The 8,805-nt window shown below is 47.9% G+C and overlaps 1 protein-coding gene across 1 annotated transcript; it reads right to left on the reverse strand.

Annotated features, from left to right (window-relative positions):
* Positions 1-1,883: 1,883 nt before the first annotated feature.
* On the reverse strand, positions 1,884-3,811 carry LOC130841940 (polyadenylate-binding protein 1-like 2). Its single transcript, XM_057718569.1, has 2 exons — positions 2,719-3,811; positions 1,884-2,536 (listed from the first exon to the last, which is right to left on the reverse strand). Exon 1 carries the CDS (start codon positions 3,796-3,798, stop codon positions 3,196-3,198), a length of 603 nt encoding a protein of 200 aa, XP_057574552.1. The 5' UTR covers positions 3,799-3,811; the 3' UTR covers positions 1,884-2,536; positions 2,719-3,195.
* Between the last annotated feature and the right edge of the window lie 4,994 nt (positions 3,812-8,805).

The raw sequence follows: 8,805 nt of genomic DNA on the forward strand, positions 1-8,805 counted from the left end.
TATACATATATGTATAGCTAAGCATTTTAGATTTAATTCTTTATATTATCAGTGCTACTTTTATTTTCTTTATTTTGCCTATCAACGCCATGTGATATTTTTAACAAATTTATATTCCTTGAATAACAAGCAAAACAAAATATTTTTTAAAAATTGAAAAAGAAAAACAAAAAATTAGTTTTCTTATAGCATTACATCAGTAAAAAATAGTTTGTAATATCCAGGGAGAAACTTGGGTAGAAAAATGAGCATTCTTCCAAAGTATCAGTGGAAGTATAAACTGGTATATCCAGGCCACCAGATGGTACAGTTAAAAAAATATCTTAACAGGCCTTTACTTTTCAATCCCACTTCTATGTATGTAAGTACCATAATTCTGCAGGAAAATTATTCACCATAGATTGGGGTTTAATGGGGAAAATTTAGAAACTACATTAAAGTCCAAAGTAAGCAAACACTTTTAAAAATTCTGATCCCCCAATACAATGATAATGAGTTGTGGGAGAATATTGAATAGCCAAAGATGTTTTAGATAAATTTACAATATATTGAAAAGGACATTTTGGCAGAATACATTCAGTATGATCCTGTATTTGTTTTAAATTTTATGGACAATTAGGCAAAGCATGAAAAGGCAAAAATAATCTCTTTAATGTGATTGTTGTGTATATTTAATCTGTATGTCCTCTTTTTCAAGCAATGCACTTGTAAAATGAAATAATAAAAGAAATATCCACAAAGCCAAACCAGTTTCTCAAACTTAAAAAAAAATACTTAACTTACTTAAGAAGATAAAAGGGGAATATGCACTCTCTTACACTGTTGATGGATATAAACTTGATAAAAGAAGGATTTAGCAACAGACTGGCCAGTTATATATCAATGAAATATCTCCATGTCAGCAAACATTCAGCTACAAATGTGTTCTCCATAGAGTTAAACTTACTGGGGAAAACCCAGAAAAATATAAGCATACATGAAGGGACTGAGTTTAAGAAATTATAGTTCATTCATAATATAGAATTTAAAGTAAAAACAAAATTAGAGAATATTTAATAATTTGGAAATATGATAAGAAAGACCAATTATAGTGAAATTATCACATAATGAAAAAATACATACTACATTCTTAAGGTATTATTTATGTATATGTTTCATGTGTTTCAAAGTTTTTCTTTTTGTCAAGTGGTAGAATTAGGAGTGATTTTTGACTTTCTTATCAATTAAAAAGGTTTCTATTATGATACTGTATTACTTGTATAAAAATAAATGCTTAAATAAAAACAAAAAAGCTACAGTTCCCCTGATAAAATATTGGGAAAGTGCACAAATGACTGCGATAGCAAGTGCAGAAAATTGTCCAGGTTCCGAGGTCCTCCCGCAATGTTATTGTACTTGATGAGGCTAAATTGATGACTATATTTGTGAACAGTTGCTTAATGATGAACCAAAAAAAACAATTCAAAACTTGAACCGTTCAATTCTTCTTTTAGGAATGTTTGTTCAGGAAATAATCTTGAATGTAAACAAGGTTCGTGCACTATAATATAAGCAGCTTGGGTCTGAATAAGAAAACAAAAGCAAAGAAACCACCCAGATTTTCAAAAATGACGAAGTAGTGAAAACAAATAAACCCATATCCATACCTAAATATGGATACATACACATACATCTATCTATTTATTCCTCTATCTAGTCAATCCACTGGAATACAACAGGCATGGAAACTATTTTAGAAGAATTTTTAATGACATGAAAGGAAGCTCAAGATTATCTATCTATACATCTATAATTACTATATTATATATTTATGTGTGAAAAAGCAGATATTGAAACTGTATATACATTAAAATTCACATATATATATCACATGAAAAATACTTGGCAGGTGCGGATGAAAATGATTCAGGGAGGTATGGGTGGTCATCAGGATTGATTACTGGTGACATTAGTTTTCTTCTGTTAACTTGTCCGCTTTGTGATATATTTTTTCCTGCAACGAAACTGAATTATTTTTCTGAGAACGGGGAAAAAGGCAGGAAGTGGGCACAAGGGAAGAAGGTGACAAACAGTATTTAAATTCAGCAAAACAACCAAGGACAGTGAAATACCATTTGCAGCCCATCAAGCTGGCCAAGACACACACGCGCGCGCACACACACACACACACACACATCAATTACAGTGACCAGGAGACTATGTAGGGGAAATGGGCATACTCTTTACTAGCTGAGCTGGCTGGCATGAATGCAAATCGGTACAATGCTTATGAAGGGGCCATTTGGCAACACACAGGAAAAGTCTTTAAAATGTCCATATGTGGATCCTGCAAGTCCACAGTTAAGATCATCTGGTATGCTAGCGAAGATTTGGCTTGACAAGGGAGAATTCACTCATCAGAGTGTACACAGTGCTGGGTTTAAACGCAGGGAAAGAACTAGGCACCACCTGAATGTCCAACAACGCGGGAATGATTACAGAAATGTTAGGGTCCATCGATACACTCTGCAGGCACTGAAGATGACGTTTCTGAAGCCTGTTGAATAACATGGAAAGAAGTTCAATGGGTTGAGTTTTGTTTGGTTTTAGTTTTTGAAAAAGCAGGTTAAGAAACACCACATACATGAACCATCCTATAACAGTGTGTTAAATGGGAAGGGGGGTGGAGGTGAGGAAGAGAGGGAGAGAGGAGAGGAGAGAGCCTGGAAAACAGCACACCAAAACGGTAAAAGTGGTTGTCTCCGGGTAGTAGGGTCATGGGGAGCAATTACTCTCTTGGGTTTCCCTCATCTGATTTCCTTCTCCTTCCTGATGTTTCTACCATGAAATTGTATCACCTGTGCAAACAAAGAGAGAAAGTGCTTTTTAAACCAAACCACAAGGAGAAGAGGCAGCCTTTAACCTATCAAGTGGCACAGTTTAGCAAAATTATTCACAACACCCAAGGTGGGTGTGGGGGGAAGGGAGGGGAAGGGAGGGGAGAGAAAGTCAGAGACACAGAGTGAAAGGGACAGAGACAGACGGAGGGAGGGAGAGATGGTGGGAAGGAAGGGGGGGTGTTGTGAGAGAGAGAGACCTGCACTCCCAATACAATACACTGCTGGTGGGTTAGGGGGGCAAACGGGGGGGGGGGGGTTGTAAACCGGGTGGGAGCCAAGGTTTGGCTCTGCTGGCAGGCTCGCTCCTGGGATGTCTTCATCGCAAGGTGGCCTCCTCGTCGGTGTCTTCCTCGAAATCCTTGACGTCAGCACTGGTGGACTGCCTGGCCCAGGCTCCCCTTTCGGCCTCGCGTTCTTTATGCGACTTGAATCTCCCAACGAAAATTTTGCGGTAGTTCAGGAACATGCCATTCATCACATCGATGGCCCGCTCGGCGGACTCCTGCTTCTGGAAGTGCACGAACCCGTAGCCCTTGGGCCCCTTTTCGTCGCAGGCCACTTTGCAGGAGAGGATGTTGCCGAACGCCGAGAAAATGTTGTACAGCGCCTTGTTGTCGATGGTCTTGCCCAGGTTCTTGATGAAGACGTTGCCCACCCCGCTCTTGCGGAGCGAGGGGTCCCGCTGGGACCACATGATGCGCACTGGCCTGCCCTTGATGACATCAAAGTTAAGGGTCTCCAGGGCCCTCTTGGCGTCCACCGGTTGCTGGTAGTTGACATACGCGTAGCCCAACGAGCGGCGGGTGATCTTGTCCCTGCAAATGCGGATGGAGAGGATGGGTCCGGCAGGGCTGAACTTCTCGTACAGCATTGCCTCCGTCACCTCAGGGTGCAGGTCGCCCACGTACAGCGAAGCCATAGGGAAGTCCGGATTCCCCTCCGAGCCCCCGCCCGTCTCCGTATTTGCATCCGCTGAGGCGGCAGCCGCCGCCGCCGCCGCCGCCACCGCCGCCGCCACCTCCGCCTCCGCCTCCACCTCCGCCTCCGCATCCGCCTCCGCCTCCGCATCTGCATCCGCCTCCCCCAAGGGGGGCGCCGCAGGCTCTGCCGCGGCGGCGCCTTCGGCCGCGCTGACCTCCGCCACGGCCGCTGCGGCCAGGGCAGCCTCCGCCTCCTCCCCCGCCAGGGCTGCCGCCGCCTCCCCCAGGGTGGCCTCCGCCACTGCCTCCTCTACTGAGGCCTCAGCCTCCACCTCTGCTTCCGCCTCCGCCACGGAGGCCTCCGCCACCGCCTCTGCCACGGTCGCCGCTGCAGCCTCCGCCGCCGCTGCCGCCGCCGCCGCCACTGTCGCAGTTGTCGCCACGGTCGCCGGTGCCGCCGGGCCGCTGCCGCGACCTCCCTTCCCGCGAGCTGGGGGGCGGGGGGGGGGCGGAAAGGAGGGAGAGGGCAGGAGGGCGGGTGGGCGCCGGAACCCGGGCCGGGGGCACGAGCGCGAGCTGGGGCCGGGGACCCCGGGTCAGCAGATCTGGCGAATCCCAGTCACCTGGTATGGCGAGCGCTGCCAGGAGCGCACCGGTGCGAGTCGCCGCAGCCTGCAGCCCGCTGCTGCCGCCGCCGCTCGGTCGTGGGCTAGCGTGCGGGGCGCGGGCGGGTGGCGTGTGGTGGGGGGGCGGGGGGTGTTGGCGTCTGTGGTCCGGGCAGCTGGGAAGGCTTCTGTCTCTTTGGTTCCCCCTGTGGCTGCTGCAGGGCTGCGGGGCTGCGGGGCCGCGGACGGTCGGTGGGAGGGGGCGGGAGCGGGAGACTTGGGGTTGGGGGGCGGGAGTGTGAGTCCTCAGCCTCTTGGATCGGCTGGATGTGTTTGAAGAGGAAGCCAGGGAGAGGGCTCCATGCGTACCGAGGGAGTCTGGATTAGATTTAGGGAGTTTTGTTTTATTCTTCCTCTCCCCATAGAACATTTAAATGACTAAATCAAGCACCTTGCAAGAGAAGGTGGGTGGCGTTGAGAATACACTTGCCCGGCCTGAACAAAGCCAAGAAAAATGGTTTTCTCACGTTCAGGGGTTCTCCCCACCTCAATGCACACACACTCTCCAACATCACCGGCACCAAGGCAGCAATTCCTATTCAGAGCTGGAGCTGGGGCAAGAGGGGCAAGCTCCCCCTGCAGCCTGCTGACCCATTTTCTCAGAGATTCCTCCCCTTTTTCCAGCTCTTTCCCTCCTCTGCAACACTTGCAGAAGAGTGAATAAAGAACACGACACGTATTCATTCATCCATAATGCCATGCCACAAATATTCATGGAGCTAGTGTTGATCCCTAGGGATATACAGGGGTCCAGGAGGCAAGAGGAAATAGACCGGTTTTGAGATTGACTTTGGGAGTGGACAGTCTTGGCTAGAAACCCTGTCCCTGCTCCAGACTATGGGAGAACCAGAGACCTGGGGTTCTTCAGCCCCCCAACTCCTCCCACCCACCCAGTCTCGATTCATGCAGCTTGGAAGGGGGAGAATCAAGAGCACCCTGTCCTTAGTGCCATCCTCCTTGATAGGTGAGGAAAGCCAAATCAAGAGCTGGGGACCAGGCCTGGTCCAGAGCCAGGCACTAGTTTGCTCTTGTCTCTGCCCTCAAGGCGCTGAGGTTCCCAACGTGAGCCAAGAAACGCACATCCATGTTCAAAGCAAAAACAAAACCCGAAATTTCTCTAGAATGAGGTGTCTCATCCCAGTTCACCAGCTAATATTTATGGAAGCCTTATCCAGTACTTGGCACTGAGGGCTCAGAGACAGGCAATGTGATAAGTGAGCAGTGAATGTTGATGTGTTGAGGTATGGGGCAAGGTGAGGAAAGGTGAGCAGTGTGTATTGTGGGAGCAGAGAGGCCACACAAGGCCAAATGCTGAGGGGATAGGCAAGCGAGCAGCCATTAGAGTGCAACAGAGGCTAGAGTCCCACTTGTTCCGGAAAGGAGGACCCAGCCACTAACCATCCCTGGTAGGAATCAAGTGAGGCTGCACAGAAGAGGAAACCCCCAAGGTGAGCTCTGAAAGATGAGTAGCTGTCCACCACATCGAGGCAGAAGGGAAGGCATTCCAGACAGAGGGATCAGTCTGTGTCCAAGGCCCTATAGCATGCGAGCACATGCATGGTCACTTCTGGTTATGCCTAATAATCTGGTGTGGACAGAGCTCGTGATCTCCAAGAGTATGTGGCAGGAGATGGGGCTGGAAGGCGTGGGAGCCCTGAAAAGCAAGCTAAGGTGCTTGGACTCTATACCCAATCTCACGGGGCCCACTCAGCACATTCAAGGAGGGACTCGGTATGATCAGATCTTTAGAAGGAGTAAACCAAGCATCACCACAGAAAGTAGCTAAGAGAGTAGATCTTAAAACGTCTCATTACAAGGGGAAAACAAAGTGTAACTAACTGAGGTGATGGATGTTTACTAAACTTCTTGTGATAATCATTTAGCGATATGTACATATATAAAATCATTATGTTGTACACCTTAAACTTATGCAGTGTTATATGTCAATTATATCTCAATAAAACTGGGGGGGGGACCCCTCAATACACATATAAATGCACACACAGTTACAGACACCACACACACACACATACAGCTGAGACAGCTGATAGAACAAAAAGGAGACAGTCAGATGTGTCCAGTTCCAAAAGAGTCAGAACAACCCTTCCCTCCGTCCCTCCTTTCCTCCCATAAATAGGGGTTTTACATTTACCGTGAGCCAGGCATTGAACTGTGGACTTCGAGGTCAGATATAAAAAATGATCAAATCATAGTCCCTTTCCTCAGGATGTCTCACTCCACTAAAGCTCAGGCTTCGTATACAAATAAGAGAAATGCCAGCAGAGGGCTATATGTGCTGTGTGATTGGACTATGGTGGCCATGGAGTTTCATCTGCCCCAGCACATATTCTCTCCTCCTCCTCACTCCTGCCCATCCACCTTCCTTGGGTAAATAAAGCTGTTTTCTGTGGTGGCAGCTTTGGCTGGACCTGGGCAATTGCACATGATAGAACAAACCTGAAACTTCAGAACTGACTGGGTCACCGTGGGGCGTGAGGCAGTGAGAACTTTCTCATGGCTGGCTTGGAAAGTATCCTAAGATGGCTGAGAAGCAGACATACAGACATGTGCCTTGCCAGCTTGCAAAGTCTAGCTCTCTGCCCCTAGACAGGGCTAGTGCCAGCAAAGGGCAGGGACAGAGACTTAGGAAAAGCCTGCTGTGCAGCTGGTACCTTGACCAACGTGGTCACTGTCACCACTCTTAGGAGCCATCTCCTGAGGGTATAGGTTGCTTGTAGGCAGGAGGCAGACGAGCTTTGCCTCACCACTCCAGGTGGCCACCAAGAAGGACCCGAGGAGGCAGAGGCCAAGGGGGAAGCCATGATTGCTGGGAGGTAGGGGATGTGAGGATGACGAGAAGAACTTCTCAGCCCATTGCTTGGAGACGGAAGTGACAAGAGGGACCAATTCAAGGACCAGGAGTCAACAAGATCTCTTTCTCTGGCTTTGACTTCCAGCCCACAGAGCCAACAGAAACTGGTGAAACAATAGGAGAAAGAGGTTTGGCAAAGTCATGCTGTGGCCAGTGAATCCACAAACCTGTCAAACCAGAAGACAATCCCTAGGCCCTTGACCCTCCAGCAACAGGAACAGGGCTACTACAGTGACAAGGAGAGCAGCTGGGGAATGCTCTCCAAGTTGCCTCTCACAGAGGCTTCTATGGGGTTCCCCTCTCCCTTTTTTTTCAGGTCCTGGTCACATCTGCAATCAAAAGTGCCCTGACTACTGGTTGCTGTGATTGAGGCAAAGATGAAGAGCCCTGTGGAGGGAGGAAGAGGTCCCTTTCTTGTGGGAGGAAGTGTTACTCTTTTCATTCACTCGATGATTCAACAAGTATTTATGGAAGGCTACCTTGTACCAGGCATTCTTCTAGGCAGAGAGCCCTTGCATCCAAGGAACTTATTTTCTAGTTGGGGAAGACAGACAATAAACATGGCAGAAAATATAAAAGTACTTTGAGGTTGCTACAAATGCCCTCAGGGAAATAAACAAGATGATTTGATACGTATTACCTAGAACCCAGGAGAAGTGGCAAAGGTCAGGGATGACCTCTCTGAAGACAATGATAAGTGGCCAGCCCTGCTGGGAAACAGGGGGAAAACCTGCCCAGCAGTGAGAACTGCGATTCCTCTGGCCTTGTGGCAGGAAAGAGGGGCACTGGAGTCACAGAAAGGATGCCTGTGTAGCTGGAGCCCAGTGAGAGAGGGGATGGAGGGAACAAAGGACAGTGTAGTGGTGGGAAGGAGCCATGATGGAGTTTGGTTTTCACTCAGAGAGCTCTGGTGGGAGCCAGAGACAGAATTGAATCAAGGGAGTGCCATGATCTAATTATATTCAGTAATTTCTCTCTGGCTGCTCTCTGTGGAAAATATTGCAAGTGGGCAGGGCACAAAGTAAAGCAGGGAGACCAATTTGGACCCTCTTGCAGTAGCCCAGTTGGGAGATGGCAGTGGCTTGGCACAGACTGGCAGCACGAATTTAGAGAACAGTGCATGGGTTCACGTGATATTTTGGAAAGAGAGGAACGGACAGCACTTTCTGGTGGATTGAAGGCAGTTGGTGAACAAACTTGAGAAATGAGTGATGATTATGAGAGTATTTTTTTTGCAAGTCTTGGTCATGGAGGTGTTATGTATAGTCACAGACAACACGGGGAGTGGATGTGATAGATTTGGAGAAGGGAGAAAGACAGTTGGCGATGTGTGTCAAGAGTTCCTATTTGCACATGTTAAGTGTCTGAAGTCTGGAGAAGTCCGCTCTCCATGTAGCCTGCAGAAACAGAATTGTCGAGACAACAGGACACAGATAGTATTTACAGCCACAAGACTGGGCAGAATCACC

Source organism: Hippopotamus amphibius, chromosome X (assembly GCF_030028045.1).
Source record: "Hippopotamus amphibius kiboko isolate mHipAmp2 chromosome X, mHipAmp2.hap2, whole genome shotgun sequence".
Taxonomy (NCBI): Eukaryota; Metazoa; Chordata; class Mammalia; order Artiodactyla; family Hippopotamidae; genus Hippopotamus; species Hippopotamus amphibius.